The 22129-nt window shown below is 38.5% G+C and overlaps 1 protein-coding gene across 1 annotated transcript in view; it reads left to right on the top strand.

The window, feature by feature from the left end:
• Positions 1–3669: 3669 nt before the first annotated feature.
• LOC139732490 (uncharacterized) overlaps positions 3670–22129 on the top strand; it is a 57213-nt gene continuing 38753 nt past the window's right edge. Inside the window, exon 1 of the mRNA XM_071643352.1 lies at positions 3670–3736. Coding sequence (XP_071499453.1) covers positions 3670–3736 — 67 coding nt within the window. The remainder of the gene's footprint in view (positions 3737–22129) is intronic.

The raw sequence follows: 22129 nt of genomic DNA, 5'->3' as shown, positions 1-22129 counted from the left end.
GGCGTTATGGGAATTAGACTCGACAGAAAGTACATTGTATCAAAATCAAAGAATAAGCGGGTTTTTTTTAAACTTTGATCAATTCAATTCGAAAGGTAGTAGTTGCACGATGAGTCACTGAACACTGTTAGTTCATAAGCCACCATGATGGTTCCTATATGAGCCTTTCAAGGAATGTCTTGTAATGTCCTAATTTGTTGGGGCACGGAAAATTTTGCAAAGAAGAAAAGCATTGCAATTTCTCAGTACGATACGGCATTAAAGCATTATAAAGTCATTTCTGTCTCTTTTTATTTCAACCTTTTCAAGGCTCGCCTTTTTAGAGATTAATAGTTCCTAACTCATTGCGAAACTAAAATTAATCATGCACACTAAATAATGACAATTTTCCATAATAATTTTTTCTCTTCATTCTATATTGTTTAAAAAGAAAAAAAAAAAACAATACTGACTTCCGGTACTTGTTTGAAGGCGAAATTAAGGCTGATATCATTACCTCATTTTTTTTCTCATAAATTTGATAATTATGGCAAACATTATGCACTGTTTCTAGAACAGATGTATTGAAAATTATAAAAGTCTCGTATTTTTATCTCTCTATTATTATATCCATATGTTTGATTTTCCGGTATTTAGTAAATAAAATTGCTTAAAGGATGGATGCCATTCTGAAAGTTGGCTACGACTTCAAATGGGATCATCACACGAGCCCAATACCCAGGAGTCATACGGTCCACACGCTCGACCCTGGGCCATGAGTCCAACGCAAAGGAAAAAAAGAAAGGCCCGAGAGATCGACACTGCGTACATTGACCAGTGATAAAATGAGCGTCGCACTCGTGATGGGCAGTGTTTTGCTAATATAGGACTCGTGGGCCTTTTTTTTTGCGTAGTGTCGGACTTATGGGTCTTGCTTGCCTATCCACAGTGTTGAGCTCATGGGCCTGATTTGCTAGTTTCGAGCTCGTGGGCTGTATGACTCGTTAGCTGTACAACTCGTGGGTTGTATGACTCGTGGACTAGATGATTCGTGTGCATCCCTTCAAACATCTCACGGGCTTCGAGATCACCATATTCAATTTCGTCTCGGAAAGTGCTCATAATTTCAGAGCTACCATAAACATGCAATATAATACATTGTAATCCATCACAGTCATTTTGGCTCCGTCTGCTCCATTATACTGATATCAGTTTCTTCTTTTGAGATTGATAAAGAGAACATCTTCAATACAAGAGTTTAGCCGGGGTGGGGTAGTTGTCCTTATACTGTATGTGGGAATCCATGCGAGAATCTGATAGCGTGCTGTGAAACTAATTTCACGACTCGGCAGTCATTCTGCAACATTGCATCACTCTTCACTGATATCTCCACGGATATCTCAATATACCTTGAATTGACGTTAAATTTGAGAAATAGAGAAAGAGATAAAGAGAAAAAAGAGGAAGAGGGGAGGAAGGGAGAAAGGGGGAGGGGGGAAAGGGATAAAAATGAAGATAGATAGAGAGGGAGAGAGAGAGAGAGAGAGAGGGAGACCGTATTTGATTCAAACAGTCTCTGCCATAAAAAGACGTTTCAGTTACATTAAAAGGAATATTGTTTTCAATTAAATCAGTGAAGTCAAAAAGACTGATTAATGCATGTTTATAGCAAAACCAGGCCAACTTGAAAATAGTCGTAACACTCTTTTGATACATGCAAACAACAACAACAAACAAACAAACAAACAAACAAACAAAAAAAAAACAAAGGAACAATCCAGATGATTTGTTTCTTATTTGTACGAAAGCCTCAATGTCCACTTGTCGTCCTGGATACATGTGGAAGGAAACGCACTCTCGCGATTGTCTTGAGTGGAGTTACAAAGAACGTCTGTTATTGGTCGTTTGACAGATTGTGAGATCCGTGCGCGCAAAGAGAAATGCAAAGGAATATGGAATATTTCATCGATTTCATTACTGTCATGTGACCAAGGCGGGTTTACAGTGGGAATAGTCGCAATTCATAATGACGTAACTTTCTTGTTTACCTTATACAGCCTAAACTAAATGTCAGTCTTCAGTTCCATATTGTTCCTCTGGATTCACACTATGATAATAGCTGTAAAGGTCATCGCAAAAGGACGGAAAAGTCCAATTGTATTGTTATACTTTGAGAAAAGATTTAGACGTGACACACTCATCATGAAGCTATAATAGACGAAAGCAAAATTTGAAGGGGGGGGGGGTATAAAACAAGAAAAAAAGGTAGGATGAGGAGAACAGCAGGATAACAGAAGAAGATGGGTGAAGGAAACAAGAAGAATGACGACAAAAAGGAAAAATATGTGAACGAGGAAGAGGAGAAGAAGGAGGAGAAGGAGGAGGAGGAGAGACCAAGAAAAGAAAGGAGAAGATGATAATAAATGAACGACTAAAAGTTAGCAATTTACATCAATTTAGGTGACGACAGACTGTCGGGTCGATGTTCTCATGAAATGACATGAATTCAATATTATTCGATGACTCATTCTCAGATACCATCAAATAGGCCTAAGTTGTCAAATTATCCGATGTAATATTCCCGATACCCAATCGGGCGTGTCGAGATGTTGTCAAGGAAACGAATAAAGTGGTTTCCTATCTGTGACGAAACGTAATGGTTGAGTTGCATTGGAGTAAATGTTTCTGAACGGCATGTTCTCCCAGTCAGCCGCAACAACCGTTATGTCGGAGGGTTCAAGTCCTGGTTTCCCGGAAATACGAAAACGCTAAATTACATTCGCTTTGAACGAAAGTAATTTTTCTCTATTTAGAGAGAAACGTATTATGTTTTTTGTTTTTTGTTTTTTGTTTTTTTGTTTTGTTTTTTTTTTAGAGGGAGGTGGTTGGGGAGGGGGAAGGGGATGAGTGTGTAAGCTTTGCAAAAGTGCGGAGCACTTGCGAGAAGCACAGTCGTTCTGCATTTTATTGCGACGATGCATCACGTGACAAAACATTCCACAGCCAGCCAATGAGAGAGCGAATTCGTCCCGCTATTCGTTTGCAGTGTGGCCTGGCGATACACTCACGCTTCATCGTGTGTTTCCACTTTCGCTAAGTGCATGGTAATACTCGACTCGCGCAGGAAGTAAACATACTAAGTGGAGGCAGGAGGCACAGACAGTCTAGTAGCAAACTGAGCTGGCGTTGTGAAAATTATCGCGAGTCGCGCCTCTTCGTTCTGTCGTCTGCTGCGCGTTAGCGTCCAAATAGTTCAATCTCGGGTGCTAGTGCGTGAAATTGCAGAAGTTTCCCTGCCCTGTGGATGTAATACAGCACCTGTCTCTGATGTGCGATTTGTCCTAAGATTCTCTGAATAGCTGATACTCGATGGCTATCTAAACATCTCCCCTGTGAACGGATGCATACCTCGCAAGATGACCTGACGCGGATGACGAACCGCTCTCCAGGGAAAACCTCTTCACTACGAGTGTCTATCTACTGTTGATATCTTCCCTGTGGTTTCAAAGTTCCGGTTAATGGTTGAAGAACGAGGAATTCTCTGAGTGCAGTCATTCTATTTGAAAGAGACAGCTTAGACCGGTGACTTCTGCTTGTGATTTGCGTGCGGCATCATAAACTGTTGCATTTATTTTTGGATGGCTGATAAGGTTTGCTGAAAATTTTGGCGTCGCCGGAAGTGCAGAAACCATGGAGAAACTGACCGCGTTGGCAGTGCTGCTATCTGCCGTTCGCGCAGGGGCGACGGGTATGAGAGGTGAGTGCGTCTTTAAGAATCCACCAGCACTTTTTTTTTAAAAATATCTGATGAATTATCGACTGCAAATTATACCATCAAACTTTGCACCATATTTACGTCGATGTACGGCAAATTGTCAATCAGTTGAATCATCAAACTTTCCGTAATGATAGTGTATGTACGGTCAGATAAGCTTTATTATGTAGTTTCTAAAAAGAAACCTGAATAAAAGGTTGTAACTGTAGTCTGTGAGTTTCTGTTTTCGTTATGAAATGAAATGAAGGGACAACGATGATAACTACACCAAACCCATCTATTGAGATGACAATATTCCCAATGTACATGGAAAGAATTTAATTTCTCTGTGGAGAGTAGAGTAGAGAGAGATGAATAAAGTTCCTCTTTACGGAATATAACCTGTCGTGATACAAATAATGGATGATGCAATAACAGTTCTTGCAGGTATGTATCTGTATGTATGTATGGGTGTGTGTATGTGAGTGAAACAGGGGTGGGGATAAAAAGGGGTCGTGTGTACAATATTCTCGCAAAGAAAAAAGGGTCGTGTATACAATATTCTTGCAAAGAAAAAAAAAGGGTCGTGTATACAATATTCTTGCAAGGTTAATTGAGTTTTTTTTTCATTGAGTAAATTATCATTATCCTGATTACCTACGAGTAACATACCTCCCGTAGTGAAAATCAAGGGTATGTGGCCATGTGTACAACATCTGGAACGAAGCCATGTGACAAGCTTTGTAGTTTTAAACAATTGCTTCATTTTTCCCTCCTATACATAGAAAGTGTCGTTCTTCTTCGAAAATTTAGATCAGGGTTTATACATTCAGGAAAGACTATATATCTATATGATCTGCATTATCAGATTATTAAGGAGATTAAATTGCATGTCGCACGAATAATCTCTGTACTGTATCTGGTATGATCAATGTATTTTCCGATCTCTGACACGAAATACCACACGCAATATTTTCTCGATCTACGTGTGGGATTCTCACGACAGGATTTGATAAAATTTTACATTACCGGAACTTTAACATGTTTTCGACTTGCCAAATTAATATAAGGGTCGACTTCTCTTCAAGATTGTTCGGCTTCGACATTTCAGTCTTGATTAGAATTGTAATGCCACTCCATTTTGAAATTCATTTGATTTTTAGAGCAATTATCATGATAAAGGTATAAGTTAATCAAACTAGGTAATAACGAAAGTATTGTTGATTTTTTTCACATTTTTACATGCTTTCCATCAAAGATATTGGCCACAAATGCAGAATATGTAAATATGGATGATGTAATCTCCTCACAACTCTCCAACTGTTATGTATCCTGCACAAAAATATTCATAAGAGAATTACTTGTTTGGTCGATAATTGACAGCTATCCATTCCTTTGAAATCATTACAGATAAGCAATCTCAAAAGCACATAGATAATTAGGGATATGAAGTTCAGATAAAGAATGTGAAACACGACGTCATTATGCACCATCTAATTTGCATGTTATTCCTACAAACATGTGAAATCACCTTGATTTTTTTTCTCTCCTCTAAACGTATACTACTACTACTACTACTAATTCGAGAGCATATAGCTTCAGCCTATATGCCAACTCGGGTTCTATAAACGAAATTGCACATCCAAACATTTCTATCTAACATGGCTGTCCTCAGTTCATTAATACTATCAAAGCCTGTGTCCTTCAGTACACTGATGAAAGTGTGGGCCCTACTTCTTCCTCTTTTTGCAATTCCCTGTTTGGGCTCCCAGAGTACGAGGGAATTGACAGATAGCTCAGGGTGTCTCGCACACCCTGAGCTATATCTGCTAAACATATGAAACTCCCAAATTCCATGTTTATTCAATTTCAAGTCCAATATTTCATTGATTTTCCACTCGTCAAAATCAACTTTCACGTTTGAATGGAGTGATTTTGAGGCGTGACATCGAGCATGTTAAAGACTTGAATGTCTCCATGGTAACGTGCGCCTCTTCATCTGCTGCAGACCTATTGAGCATGCGCAGTAACCTGTCAAGCCGTCATTCACGGCTTGTTAAATTGAGTTTCGCGCCGTAATTTTTGACGGATGTCACACGCGCGTTACCTGATTCGCAAAAATGAACTCGTTGATCTCTGTGTTTTAATCGCCGTTACACACCGAAGGCCACCACAGCGAGAATGGCAGTGAAGGTGATGACGTATGTGAGTGGGAGAAAGAAATTCGCCTCTGATGCGACCTTGACAATAAATCTTGAAAATTAATTTCATTTGCAAACAGTTCCCACCTCGTCTGAGAAAGGTGATCATATCAGCAGCTTTTATCAATAAACAGCACCCGTACTCATGAAGGTGTACTTCGCAGATGTAACTAGTGATGATAGTGATGTTGACAGAACAGATAAGAATCATATACAGTATGATTTTACATAGATGTACAAATTATATGTTAGATGTTAAGAATGCAATGTGATTAAACTACATAATGCATTTTCTTTTTAAGATCGTTCGAAATGCACGCAGGTGAAATCAAAATCCACCCCATTTATATGCTCATCTTGTCTTTGAAAATGTGTAAGAATCAATCAAACAGAACAGAACAAATTGAACAAATTATATAATGTCACGAGCTCCCAATTTTTGCTCTAGCTTGCACACAAATCTTAGCTAGATTAAAATTTTGTGCAATAAATTAATAAGAGAAAAGCATATTGTCTCCTACCGCCAAAACATTCAACAGTACCATTGATTAAAAAATATAAATTGTCATGGACGGTTTTGTAAGGAGAGACATAGTTTCCCTATCAGCACGATCAGTGACTATGGGGTGATTTTTATCTCTTTTTAATGTATTTATTAGTGGAAAATTGAGCCAAGAAAATGGGATTCTATCGGGATTCGAACTCGATACCTCCGGATTGCTAGCCCGGTGTTCTACCGACTGAGCTTTAGAAAGCCCTAGTTCAGTCTTCGTCCCAGAAACCCTAAATTCTCAATGCTCGAATGGTCAGAAGCTATACAGCAGTGTGTTTGTGTGTGACACACACGTACACACTTGAACCTGGCATAAACCCGAAGGATAATTCAACTTGGGGGATAAATGCAAGGGATCACCGAAGTGATGCAGCTTTTTTAGTATGTGACAAACGCAAACAGAAAAACTGACCAGAAATAAATATAATTTATTAGTGGAAAATTGAGCTAAGAAAATGGGATTCCATGGGGATTCGAACTCGAAACCTCCGGATTGCTAGCCCGGTGCTCTACCGACTGAGCTATAGAAAGCCCTAGTTCAGTCTTCCCCCAGAAACCCTAAATTCTCAATGCTCGAATGGTCAGAAGCTATAGCAGTGTGTTTGTGTGTGACACACACGTACACACTTTTTTCATGTACAAACATTACATTTGATGAATTACATTTGATGAAAGTTGTGAAGAGATGGTGACGTCGTCTAGTTCGCAAGTATAAGGCTGCGTTTATCAACTTTCCCCTGTTTAAACGGCTTTCGATAGCCCTTTCCATAGCCCTTTCGAGAGCCCTTTCCAAAGCCCTGACTGTCTGTACTATTAATGTGCCGCTTGTTTTCTAAGAAGGGACGGCGAAAAGCAATTACCATCATAAGACCTATGACGAGTCATGATGCAATGCCACATGAATCAATAAAATTGTCTTTCTATAGGATATCTGTGAGGCAGCTCCAGTTTAGCACATACTTCAAATATTTCTGAGTGGCGGCATGAGACTTTGGCTGCGTTTATCAACTTTCCCCTGTTTAAACGGCTTTCGATAGCCCTTTCCAAAGCCCTTTAGAAACGGGTTTCAAAATAGTTGCGTTTATCAACTCTCTTCGCGAACACGATTTTTTAACTGGCCTGTCACTGCACAGCTGCATTGTGCTATTCGACCCGAGGAGAAATACAAGTACTGAAGTACAAGACTACAAAGCCGTTTCAAAACAGCTTTGCGTTTATTAACTTCCAAAAGGCTTTTACAAACAGGTTTCTGAAAACCTGTTTAGGAAACCTGTTTGGATAGCCATAAATTTGGGGCTTTCGAAGAGGCTTTCCTACAGGGCTTTCAAAACAGCTTTGCGTTTATCAACTCGTAAAAATTCCTTGAAAGCTGTTTGGGTAACCTGTTTCTGCCGAGAAAGGAGAGTTGATAAACGCACCCTTTCGTAAAGGCTTTCCTAAAGGGCTTTCAAAACAGCTTTGCGTTTATCAACTCGTAAAAATTCCTTGAAAGCTGTTTGGATAACCTGTTTCTGCCGAGAAAAGGAGTTGATAAACATGATAAACGCACTCTAAGTCAAATATATTCATAAAAACACAATAAGTTTCTACCCTAATCACACCACTTAATCTGATTTTGTTACACTTTCTCAGTTCCGTGTGCAAATTTCAGTTTATTATCAGTCAAATTGAACAAGTTATGCATGGGGTCTCACTTTAATTCTTGTTATATTCGCATATCTCAGCCCAAACGACACCCATCACTATGTCAGTGAAAGTCGTCGTGAAATGGCATGAACAATACATCTTAATTGCATTAATGACAGAGCTCAAGAAAGATGAATCGGATCACAGTCTTTCGCCTCTTTGCGATGGATTCAAAGATTTGGTTGCAATGCTGTACAATATTGAGAGATTACTTGGCGATATGTGTGTGTGTGTGTGGGGGGGGGGGGGTATCACTACACGATGACCTTCGTGTACAGACGATACAATCGTAAACCGTTGTCGTTGCCCTGTTTTGTATAATATCAGATATCACTTTCCATAATTTGTGAGTGTTGCGATGACCTGATGGATTTTCCACAGCCTGTGAGATGACTCTGAAGAGATAAGTTCAGAATTATTAACGATGGGATTTTCCTGGCATAATTCATCACGATCACAAAAGGGGAAACATGGGTTTTACAATCAAGGCTATCGTACAAACGATGAAAGTCACAATCTACTTTTTTTTTTCTCTCTCTCTGACTCGGATTTACGTATATAATTCTTTTGCAGCTGGATGCGGAGTGTTAGATAAAAGAAAATCATGACTTTTGTGTCTATCATTCACTAACAGTGCCAATGATCGCGGGAGGAATTGTTTCGGATTAAATATGTATAATATATTCGATCTGAATTAACTCCTCCCGCGATCGTGTGTACATGTATATGTATATTTATGTAATACATTTATATCATATTATGTCTGTATCATAAATACATGTATATTTTGTATATGTATTTGTGTATCACGCACACACACACACATACACACATTTCATATACATATATCTATGATTGAAGTCATATATATACAATAAGCATGTATATTACATGTGCGAGATATGAGGGGAAAGATAAAAGGGGGCATATAGCTTTGAAATTATAATAAAATACAGCTGTATTCCATTATAATATATTTGCTTCTACATTGTACTTGTTGGTCTACTTTGGCGTTTTCTTTCTCTCTTGACAGACATAGATGTATAACATTACTCTTAAGCCAGCAAGTGATGGGTAAGGGTGTTTAGTGTGTTTAGAGGAGGAGCATGTTAACTTTGTAACGCCATGTGGCACTGGGGAAAACAGATCACGCCGACACTGCACAGGAAACAGGCCCCGGTACGCCCCGACGTGACATATACCAAATCTGACATAGCAGCTTTTAGACGAAGATGAGCGCTGAGACCCATTGATACAATAAGTCATTGTACTCTCAAAATCCATGGGGTCAATTGAAACGAGGGACCTCGCGATATATCGCTTGGGTCATTTGTCGGGCGATGTGAGCCTTCATAATTTAATGAGACAGTGTAGGTTCTTCGCACTATGTCGTCTTAAAGGCTTTTACAAGCCTTCGTCAAGCCTCTCATAAATATGCGGGCCTCTCCTATAATCTAACCGGCCTCTCTCACACTCTCTCGATGTTATTCCATAATTTCCTTACCGAGATTTTACGAAGGATGACGGGTCTTTCATTATTTCAAAATATAGCCGTCGAGTTGGCCCGCACACCAGCCTATAGTGGGGACTAGACTATCAACCATCAACGGAGTGTGTAAACAGGGCGTAAATATTCACAACTGAATGTCACCCTCCTTAAAAATCAAAGCAACAACAACAACTACAACAAGTGGAAACACCCTAAAAAGAAAGAAAAAAGAAAGAAAAAAAGAAGAAAGATAAAACAAATAGTCACAAAATGAATTTGAATTTGAAATTGTTTAGATTAAAAAAAAAAATATCAACCAGAATTTCATATCTTCAAGAGTATCTGAAGAACCTTCACAAACATGTATGTAATTTTGTTGTTTTTGTGTTTCCGAGATTCCTAGCCGTCCAAAAACAATGCAGAACGGCTATATAACCACAAGCGTCCCCACCAAAACACGATATAATGAGAGGAACGGTAAGCTGAAACGTTTTAAAGAAACACTCATTCAGTTCTTGTAGTCCGTTTCTAAATAATTTGTGAGTTCATCCTCTAAGAAATAATCAATCAAGTCGGCGGGTGTTTCTCCTTCAGGCCTTGTATTCAAAATGTTCTTGTCCTTTCACTGCTGTTTTTTGATTCACTCATTTTGACAGAGTTATTATGATGAGAATAATGTCAGCCAGCTTTCAGTACACACATTAGGTTTGTATTCTCAATATCCTGAGCAGTTGCTGAGTGTGGCGAGACACCTGTACCCGTGACAGCCGACGGCATGCCTCACCGGGGATTGTAGCTTATAGGGGAGGGGGAGCAGGGAAGATAGCTAGGGTGGAGGGAACCCCTTCCGGAAACGGACAGAAACACAGTCTCAAAAGATTCTTCAGCAAGACACTAGGCAGTCTGAGAGATAACAATTATCGTCTTGAGGTAATACAAATGTACGTGTTAGGTGAGAGTCGCTTTGTGAAGTCTTTCATTCCAGACTGCATGGAGTCATCATAATTTTGGGGATATTGCGTAAAAATCAAGGAGCTTCATTGGTAGAATTGACAGTCACTTGCCTCTGACATTTAAGAAATCGTCACCCATGATCAAAGGTTCATCTTCAGGTTTTGGATATGATATATATTGGTCCATGTCACAAAAAATGTTAGTTGATTGTATTTATTAATATATTTTATCGTTTTTTTTTTGGTTTGAGGGCTCCAGCCACAAGCACACAATTGCTTTTTAGGAGTCCTGGCATGTATTTGTTTCTTTGTAATGACCTGTAAGTTGTATATTGTTTTATGTTTCGCCAAATGAATGAATGAATGAATGAATGAATGAATGAATAAAGATAAGATTAGATAGCACTCATTGGTTTATTCGTTGAGCAGTCCGCACCTTTTGGTGCCACACCGATAAGAAAAAAAACACAAACAAACCCAAACATCATTATGACTAACTAAAGTACAAAAACACATGCACCAGCATGTTATTCCCATCCGTCTCCATGACAACCACAGAAGAGACAGAGAATTGTTATCCCGACCTTCCAGTGAAGATGACAGAAAGAAACCTCAAAACGTCTCTTGTTCACGGCGCAAACCTTGAGGGAGAGGTTCCCCATATCAAAAAGGGGGCAAAACAACTTCCGGTTTAACAGACCTGCTTTTCTAGCGCGTGTGTGCGTATACAGTACAGACACATTTAGGCATTTCTGCGAATGTGAATACGTCTTTGATAAAATCTTCATTTCTTTTCTTTTCCTCTCGTATTTGACAGAGCGATTTTGGTGGAAAAAACCCCCAAACAATGACAACAATTAGGGTCATTTTGCAACTGAAACATAGTAGCCTATTTGACATGATTTAATCTATTATCATCTTCGTGTGTGAACGAAATTAGCAAATATTGGGATATTCATATGGACAAAAGGATCAAAACAAATGTAAGAAGCTTTGCTATCTACGAACGTATAATACTTGGAGAAACCCGTTCAGAGTTCACTGTAAATAAAACAAAACCCAACAACGGGGACAAATTTACACTCTTTGAGCGTAATTCAACAGACATTAGAATGTACATATGTTTATATGCATCTGCTTGTTGATATTTTTGAAATAGTTTACCAAATCAAGGGCGGGCTATAATTTTACCGATTGAGAAGGTTTTTATAGATCTTGCCACCAAAGCAAACAGTGATATATGAACACAATAAAGCTCAGACAATGTATAAGATTTCTATCCTTTTTATTCTTCTTTTTAATAATGAACCATTGACGATAAATATCCAGCACCAAACCACTAACTTCTGGTTTCTTTTACTCGATGGGTTAAAGACAGAGTTGTTTATCAATCCTGTAAAGTATTTCGACATTATGACTGAAAATGCACCTGCTATTCAAAGTTTTCTGACACATAATCTATCTTGGGTGTTTAAAAAAAGACAGAATACCTACGACTTATGCTCGTGCTGAGAGACCTTTCTTCGCTGGTTCTTCATGTTCTTGCGGGCGCGCCACACACATGGGCGTAATCTGATGACCTGCAGATGACTGAACCATGCTATATACGTATATATACACCCGTGTGTTATGTATCAAAGAACTGCATAGAATAATTGTGTGGATGACAGTAAGAGGTCCCTATTAATAGCTCAACAGTTGTTGCAAAAGCGCCTGTCACCGTGTACATCGTTTCCGACAATCCGCCTGTTTCAGTTTCATCATTTTTCCCCAGCTGCGTCCTTTTCTTCTTCAATTGGTTGCACCCGTGAAATATGTCATTATATAAAGGTCAAAGGATATACCAATAGAACCACGTGTCTCGACATTCTATAGTAAGGGTTAACTTACGGCGAACGTTTAGCACTATCGAACAGGCACTGACTTCCCTGTGCCTGTGACATGCAGTCGATCTAATGACACGAATAATTTTCAATTATTTTTCGTTTCTTTGTGTGCACTTCATCAATTTCTTATTTTCTAAATCAAATGCTTTGTATTCAGTCGATATAAGACAGTATCATCTTTAGTACCTGTAACTTTTGACAGTTAGCAAGAATGATAGTTGTCACTAACTTCAGACCAAGTAATGCTCATTATTTGTTTTATAAAATGGTCGGTATTGTTACATTCCGTGTCAGCCCTTTTGAGCAGGATTCCCAGGCCAGCGCCAGCTCCAAGATAACGCGCACGCAAACAATTACGATGTATTCATAATCACAGGCAATGCAGCTGAGCCCAGAGGAGTTGTTACCGCGCGGTCATTCGTGTGCTGACGCCCGGTAAAAGGTAAATTGAAAAAAAAAAAACATAAAAGAGAGATCACGTGGTAGGTCTCAGCAAATCATTGGCCAAAGGATCAATATCAGTTGTGTCTTATTGTCTTAAGTCTCCGTAATGACAATGTGCCTCCCATTCCAGGCCTTTAATCCCTTTGTTAGTCTCGTTCACTCGTAATTTACATCAGACGAAGGCTCACGTAATGATGAGCCAAGTCCACACGATCTATTAATCACTGTAAAAAAGCCCCTCGTAAGCGATGACTATTCACCCAAACCATTGATGGTTGCCTCGATCAAGTTAGGGACTATCTGAGATTAAAGGGGAATTCCGAACTACTTAAAGGTTATTCTGATAAAAAAGTGAAATTGCGTAAGCACAATTACAGTGGAATTTTGATCAAGATCGGATAAACATTAAAAAGTTGTAAAATTGTGAACTTTTCACAAAGTAGTTTTTGAAGAGCCATTATTATCAAGCATACTTATATAATGGGTGAATGATACCATCGCCTCTCAGATTGCCATAATTTGTACACAAAATCTTGTAGTCCTTTTTTGTTTTGTTCAAATGCAATTAATAATAAAAAAAAAAAGTGATTCCGGGAGAGTTAACGCATGAAGCTCAAGAAATCACATTTCCGTAGTTTGGTGCTATATTTTCAGGGTAATCCCACGAGACTGACACCCACGAGTCATATGGCCCACGAATTCCTCATCGAAAAAAAGGTCCATGAATCATACAGCCCATGAGTCATACAACCATTGAGTTCGACACTATAGGCAAAAAAAAAAAAAATGCCCACGAGTTCGACATTACATAATTGGGCTTAATGTGCTGGTTTCGTGGATCTTGTTTGCTTAGTGTCGAATTCGTGGGCTGTATGACTCATGGGCTGTATAACTTGTGGGCTGTATGATTCGTGGGTGTCGAACTCGTGACGTGCATCCGTATTTTTCTGTCATAACTCACGCTATTCGTAGTAAACGTTTCATGAGGTACAATAAGAAATTCTCATTCATCATTTTGAACCCCTTTTTTTGTTCAGTTTTACCTGTTTTCGTCGGTTGCATGAATTTAATAAGCCAAAATCGTAATTAACTCGTGCACATTGGACCCATGACATTTCTTTCTTTTTTTTTCTCTCAGTTGGTTCACTCGTTGTCAGAGCGATATTGGATAACCTTGCCTGACATAACAATATGTGGAATTCATGTTCACACAACGAATAAACCTGCCTACACCAGACTAGAATTTCCTGTCAGTTTACACTTGGGGAAGCAGCTATTTCATTGTTTTTGCATTGAAACACTTATTGCTAAATACCAGGCTTGCTGTCAGGTGGAGGCGCTGGCAATTAAGCACAATATACACGGATTATATGAATAACCATATCACAGAAGCTTATCTCAGTGAATTTAAAACCCAACATGCCTGTTACCTCAAACGACCTTTTTTCTGCTCATGCGCAAAGTGTAACTATATACAAACTGGTTTATTGTAAAATTCATATTTGATTCTTAAATTGGCAACAAATACGCCTATCATGCAGAAGAATAAAATTCCTGTCTATCTCTCGATTTCAGCAAACTTTGATATTACATACGACTTCAATTCTATGTAATCTTAATCTTCAGCATAGTACACCCAGTAAAATGTCAAAGATGCCAATTTAATGATGAAAAGATGGTAAATTCTGTCGCAAAATTCCTCCAAGCCTGAATGGATTATTGGATATGCATAACATGATGATACCCCAGATTCAGCCGCAGTTTGGCGGTGCGAAAAATTTCACAGACAGGTGAAGTTATACGACAGATGACTTGTCATATTCTTGGCAAACGGGGAATGCTGTAATTTTTTTTTTAAATTCTCACTGGCTCAAAGAACAACATTTTTGTAACTGAGACATGAAGGAGCAAACACTTCGGGTTCTAACGTCCCCAGGTTGTTTGTCTCCGTTGAATCACGGTTACGTGAGGTGAGATCATTGCAACGGAATCCCATCTGTCCCATCCACCGTCCTCCTTTTTTCCGTCTTTAAAGGGGCACTCTAGACGATTTTCATAATTTCACATCATGTAGTATATAAATCGACAGCTCCATGTTAGATTTGTGGAATTTATTGTGATCCTTGAGCAGAGAAACAGTACTCTGAAAAATCTTTAACAAATTACACTGAACAGTGTTGATGACTTATAGGAGCCTCACATATTTCAGAAATGTAAAAGTGTAAAGCCATTACAGAACCACTTGCTTAACAAGTTCACCTGTGTGGAATGTTTACTTGCCATTTTCTTCTGTTCTTCTTCGTTGAGCCCTAACTCAAGCATTCTTATGATGCGTTTGCAATGTCACCATCCTTGTTCATTGCAATTTGTTGTAAATCTTGAAAACATTCTTATTCTTCAACCCAATCACTATAAATTCTAAAACTCTGTACTTGGTATAACTAATTTAAAGTTGTTCAAATCTAAAAGTCTGAAAATCATCCGGAGGTCTCTTTTAAAATCGTAACGTCTCATATAGTCTCTAGGGTTTGCATGATATCACGTAGTCTTGTGTAATATATATTTTTCTATTATTGAACCTCTGGTGTATATATTTCTGATCAGATAAAAATGTTTATCGAGTCAGTTTTCGCAGTATACATGGATGTACTATTCAATTTTGTTTCCTTTCATGAATCGAACGTTCGTTGTTTGAACGTAATCTAGAAATATCAAAAGCGGATGAAAGAGAGAGTGCATTCCAAATTGTGGTAGCAAATTGGCTCTGAAATTTTCGACGTCAATTTGTGTGCAGCTCGTCACTCCGAAAGGCTCGAATGCTGTACAATGGTCACGGAGTTATTTCACACTGACGACAGTCAATTCACTTTTTGATCAAAGAAGACAGACGTGAAAAAAATCTACTCGTAAATTGAATCTGTGCTAGGTTTTTCTTTAGACATTGAAACGTTCTCGATCGTTTACTTTATTTGGTTTTTCACCTCCCTCCATGCAATGGCAGATGTTCGTCAATTATCCAATTTGCTTCCATTTCACTATGTGTATGTATATAGTCGCAAAGAGTACTCATTTTGTCCAGTCGTGCCTTTAAAACTCTTGTGCTTTCAGATAACAAGTGTGTATACCAGGTGTAGGCCACGACACAGAACCCTTGTAATAAGGGCTCTGATATATACATGTATAAGGGCAGGACATCATTGGTGTGATTTAGACATCGACAGGTGTTAAGTGATAACATCGGTCCTACCTGGTTGTGAAAGAGCAAGCTGATTGCACGAGATCTCTGCCCGTTATTCACTTTTACACTTTGTTTGGCACTGTCTTTATTCAGAGAGTTGATCTTCCAGTGCCGGGTATACTGATTGAAGAAAATGTGTCAGTTTAGCCATGTTTTCAAATCTGCTCATTTCTGTTTTCTTCTTCCTTAAAACCTGATCAATTGCTGATAACGAACAATCGTAAGAGCAAAATCTAGTATCATTGAACGTAAAACTAAAGTGAGAAAGTTTGGGAGTTTTCATGATTCCTTTTAACTTTTTCGACGTAGAGATATACATTGGATTGTTTTTAAATTTGATAACGTCATGACGTCATGACCTATGAATAAAAAAAAAAAAAAATCATGCATTGACCTGCACTAAAATCTCCGCTAATTTTCTTCTCAGGAAGCGAATTCAACAAAACGAGATTACATCAGTCGGCTGCAACCATTCTAGGGTAGTAAAGACTCACTGTACCTTTTGGACAGAGGGATCACAGTGGTTGAAATATTGACAAAAAGTAGCTTTTTAAAAATCTTGTTATCAGCGGAGAAATAGATGAGAGAAGCTACGAGTTATGTTCTGCTTGTTTTACTGCATTTCAGGTACTTCAATAATCTTGAATATGAAACGAAATTACCCTTTAAAATCTGAGAGTGACAAAAAACTGGAAAATGAGGATTTCCACTGGTAAAAACAAAAAGCGAGCCCGTCATGTGGAAGCAAAGATTTATCTCTTTTCCGGAACATCGTCTTGTTTTTGTGTACTCATATCCCTAACAGTTTTTCGAAAAGACGCGACAAACAGCGGAAATGTACAATCAATTGATAATCAATTTTGAAATCCGCTGAGTTGTCCTGTCTACGTGATGTGAATCCTATTTGCTTCAGCATCGTAACCTTTTACTGACAAATCTTCCCATCTGTGGGAATATGCAGAAGCGATGTTTATCTGTACAGACGAAATGAATGATTCATGCAATGTGTCTGCAATGATTTGAGAGGGCGCGAGGGGGTGACTTTCTCAGATGACAAGCAAGCTGTCACTCGCCACCCTTGATGAAAAGTTGCTATCGCCTTATTAAAGATTGTGATTTTTGCAAAATAATAGTGTCAGCATTGTCGAACAGAAAGTATAAAAACTGATGTTTGCTTGAGTTAAAACATTATGAAGCCGTACTCCAACTGAGCATGCATGCGAGTCCTCCAGCGACAATCTAAACCAGGAACGACATGTAGTTGCTACTACCATGGCAACAGCTTAAGAGCAGCCAATCAGCTGTGAGCTGGTGAGGCGTTCCTATGGTAACGGTAATCAGTGAAGCTCACAACATTTGCAGATATCTTGGCTACCTGTGTGAGGTGCGCTAAAAGTTGCGTCTATAGTAACCGCCCTCTTATAATGAAATGCAAATTTACGTTTATTGCACATCACATTCATCCAAGTTTCAGTCAGTCGCAACTCAAAAGTTGCATGCGACTTTGCCCAGACCCAAGGTTTTCACTTGATTTGTTTATTCATGGACGGTGTTATGACGGTGTCCTGCCAGAAGGAATTCTACCATTTTTACGAAGTTTTAAAACACTTAAGTTTTAGTCAATGTATTAGAAAAAAATATCAATTTTCTACTGTGCCAGCCATCACTGCATGACACGTTATATTTTTGAATTATAATTATGTATGCGTGCAACTTGTGTTACGAATCTTTTGAAATTAATCAAATCACGTCTAAATGAAGTCTTAGATGAAATTTGAGGATTTGGCCTGTAGACATGCCGAATCAGGAAATCTATCATTGAAACTTACGTATTAATGAATTGATAATTTAGCATTGAATCAATAAATAATAGATAAGAAATGAGCTAAATCAAACGATTTTCCACATAATGATGGTGACCGAATTGTTGTTTCTTGCACGCTTTAATGTCAGTGGCGAAAGCTTGTATTATCTAAGTAAGATATGATATCAGCACTAAGAAAGTAAATTTAGAGCACGAAATCTTACAAAAGACTGAAACGTGCTTCCTGTAACCAGAAAAAAATGTGGTAATAATCATAATTGAGGGACATACCTTTGTAACGTCTTCTGAGGAGGAGTGGAAAATATGGCGAGCGCATGTAGGATTTTTTCCTTACTCTCCAGAATTGATTTTGGGCACGTTTTATGGAATCCAGTGGGCTTTGAGCGTAACAATGTCCTCGCTGTTTAAGGACACGAAAGTCAATATTGCGACCTTCTTGAAATACTACTGCTATTCGATTGACTGATTTAATGAATTACTGTAAGAAAAGACGTTTTGGGACTTAGTCTTGCATCTCTAGACAATCTGCAGCAAGAATGCAATCTTCGTCCTGTCGATGAATATTACTCGATCGGTTTTACTTATATGACTGAGATAAACAAGATTTAAAAGATAGACAGATATATAGATAGATAGATAGATAGATAGATACCTAGATACACGCATACAAACATACACGCCAAGAGATTCTCTGCTAAAAAGCGAAATATTAGGCCTACCTATTTTTGTTGGTCATGGTGATGCGGACACATTCATTTTTTTCTCCGTTGAATGTTATAATATGGCATTTCGGTTGTGCTTCCGAAGAAGAGTCTTGAATGTAGACTAAATAGCAATTACGGCATTTTGGACCATAATTTCTCCAGACAGCGTTACATGCGACCCTAATTAATGGCTGATTATACGAAGGTGAGACGTATAGAAAGGACGCTCTAGATTTCTCTAGCGGGTAAACGCATGGACGCACTCCAAACCGTGAAATTGCATGGCTTTTAAACTGTCTGGTTTTAAACATTTTGCTTTGGTGTTTGTTTTGTTGAGTTCGCTTGCATATTGTATACCGTGAGCCTTAATTGGTTCAAACAGCGCACGACAGTTGCCACAATAATGGATATAAATTATGAAGATATATGAGAAAAAAACTGTCTGATTTACATGTTAAGCCTGTTTACATAGTCAAGATAGTTAGGTTGATGTACAAGCTAACTGGACATTAATATTGATTAATTACCATTATCAAGATTTATCAGTGAGACAAATTCTTCTCGAGAATCTCCTAGATGCCGGCTGCTCCTTCTCACCATCTGCGTCGACCGTCAAACATTAAATTTTGTGACAAGACAAGATTCATATCGGTTTCCATGGCAACGATTAATGGCGGGGGCCCGAAGGAGCGTCATTTTACACTCACACGCTGACACGATCGCCAATTTCCGACATGCCAATTTTCACCCGTAGGGCTTCTCGCCAATGAATGCTGCTCGAAACTAGAGCACGTGTCGTGGCGAACAAATTATTTCACAATTGTTTCGCGAGTGGTACACTTTCATCGACAGCTGTATCTTGTTTGTTCAGTGTGTGGAATTTCCGTATATATCAGGAATAATATCGTGCATAGATAACAAAGATGAATAAGCGAGCATAATCATCAGAACATCGCACATGAATGTCATTCAAGACATGACTGATTAGATATGTAAATAAATAATCAATAATATAAGTAAGTGAATAAGTAGAATAATAATATGAATAATATCTAAAGAAATGAATGCACCAGAATATACAAAGATTAAACAACACAAAACAAATATGATTACATGCATCCACATAATGTAACCACTTCATATCTGAAAATGTCTGTGTGGCAGCCAAGTGAAAAATCAAAAGATATTAAGATGTTTTTGAAGGGTATATATATATATATATATATATATATATATATATATATTTCAATTTCAATTTCAATTTCAATTTATTTTCATATTTCTCGATGAAAAAATACATCAAATATAACAAAATTAAATGAAGTACATGATATCAAGCTGGAGACATACATAAAATATTGCAAATATATAAAACATATAGTGGTCGATCTATGAAGTTTGGAATCTGTGAATGCATAGTATATATATATATATATATATATATATATATATATATATATTCAGCCAAGTCACTCGAGCGAGTCCAGACGGCGGGACCTATTTCCAGGTAATTTCCCATTCTCACCTGCTTTCCCCTTTCGTACGCTGATAAGGCAAATGCTTCATCATGCCGTCCCTGTTGCCAAAACGGGTCTTTTACTTTGCCTTTACCTATACTGCTACAAGTACTATACAACATCGTTGTACTTGCATATTTCCGTACTGCCCGCTGTCGTTTTTGACTAATATTATCTTCCTTTTACTTGACCATTCTTACCCTGGATTCTACCTATAATCATAATAATTTCATCTACTCCTCCAACTCCGTCAGCAATTTAAATTACGATCAGACGTATAAGTGGTGGTGTTGATGATTGTGATGGTAATGTTTGTCTTTTGTTTTTCTCAGCGCTGTCCTCATTATCAACGTCATCATCGACGTCATTACCATCATCGTTAGCATTATTGTCACCATCATCTGATTCAGCATTATCATCATCATCTTCATCAGCATCATCATCAACATCGTCACCACCGTCATCCTCATTGTTGTCATCAATATCAGCATCATCATAACATTGTAATCATCCATGTATACATCCTCATCTTCATTCTCGGCAAAAGCCTAACGACACTCATTTCTTCGTTTACCTCATTATCGTCGTCATTATCTTTTGTATATCTCTATGTGTGGGTATGCATGTTGATGTGTCAGATTGTTAGTGTGTGTTTTGTGTTTGTCTTTAGTTGTTTCCGTTGCGCGTGCATGATAACTTTTATCTGTTTTATTGTCTTCGTATAAGTGTTTGTATCTGTGTGATTGTTTATGAGTATATGCGTGTAAGTGATAGCAGATTGTTTCGATTTTCACTGTTTTTTAATGTGTGTGTTTGTCTATTTTTCCGTGTGTATGTGTGTGTGTGTGTGTGTGTGTGTGTGTGTGTGTGTGTGATGATAGAGTGTCCTCTCTCCTTTCTATGTCATCTAAAACACACCATGAGAACACTTTCCAATGACAGACGCTTATCACCCTTGACTTGGTGCAATCAAGCCCCTTACCGCATCATCTCCGGGTCGTAGGAGGATTGGTAAAGGCCTCACGTAGACCGTAACTGATTTGTATACCCATGGACCCCATACCGAGGCTAGATGTCCGGCCTTATTCAGTCCTAAGACTCCTCACCTCCCTAAGTGTTGACCATCCCAACCGGTGACACTTTTCGTTATTCCACGTCACGATCTAAAGACTGCATTGACCGTTAATGTCCTGGGGACCGTTTCATGAAACTTTTTGTCAGTGATTTACACTGACAACTGTTAAAAGCTACTGAAATCCTTGCGTCTGATTGGCTGATAGCAAATTTGTCGGTGAAAACCTCCGACGAACTTGTTGATGAAACGCCCCCTGTTTTACCTTTGTTACGTCAGACATGGTTCAATGGATTGCACGTCGACTTCAGACAAGAAAAGAGACCAAGTTCGATTCCCAGCTGGGCAAGAAAAAAAAAAATGATATGTGTATCAATAAACCACAAAATACTTCCCCTTTCTTTAATACACTTCACAAACTTTATCTCTCTGATAGGACCTATGATGTCAAACGCACGTGCCACGAGTGTGATAGGAAAACTCAGCACATGCGCGTAGAGAATATCAACCTTCATGTATTGAATAAAATGACCTCCTGCCCCCCCCCCCCCCCCCCCAAAAAAAAAAAACCACCACACACACTACATAACTATTGAAAGCAGCTAAATCGCATTCATCCCATCTTTGTTTTATAAGCTCCTAGTATATCACGGATTTCATCCCTTTATAAGTGCAGGTTAGGAGGGGAAAAGTTAACCCTCAAATCGCGTGAGCAATTCCTTCATAATATCATATTATGTGATTCTGCCCCACGCACTCTACTCCCACTCAAAGTTTCTCTAGTGTGAAAACCACCAAGAAGGCTGTACCGCAGGGCAAGGTCCGAAC

This window comes from Diadema antillarum, unplaced genomic scaffold (assembly GCF_040938485.1).
Source record: "Diadema antillarum isolate AM-2024a unplaced genomic scaffold, OU_Dant_1.0 seq00000425_RagTag, whole genome shotgun sequence".
NCBI classification, from domain to species: Eukaryota; Metazoa; Echinodermata; class Echinoidea; order Diadematoida; family Diadematidae; genus Diadema; species Diadema antillarum.
Note: the sequence above shows the minus strand (reverse complement) of the source record. Positions and strands in the feature narration are given on the sequence as shown.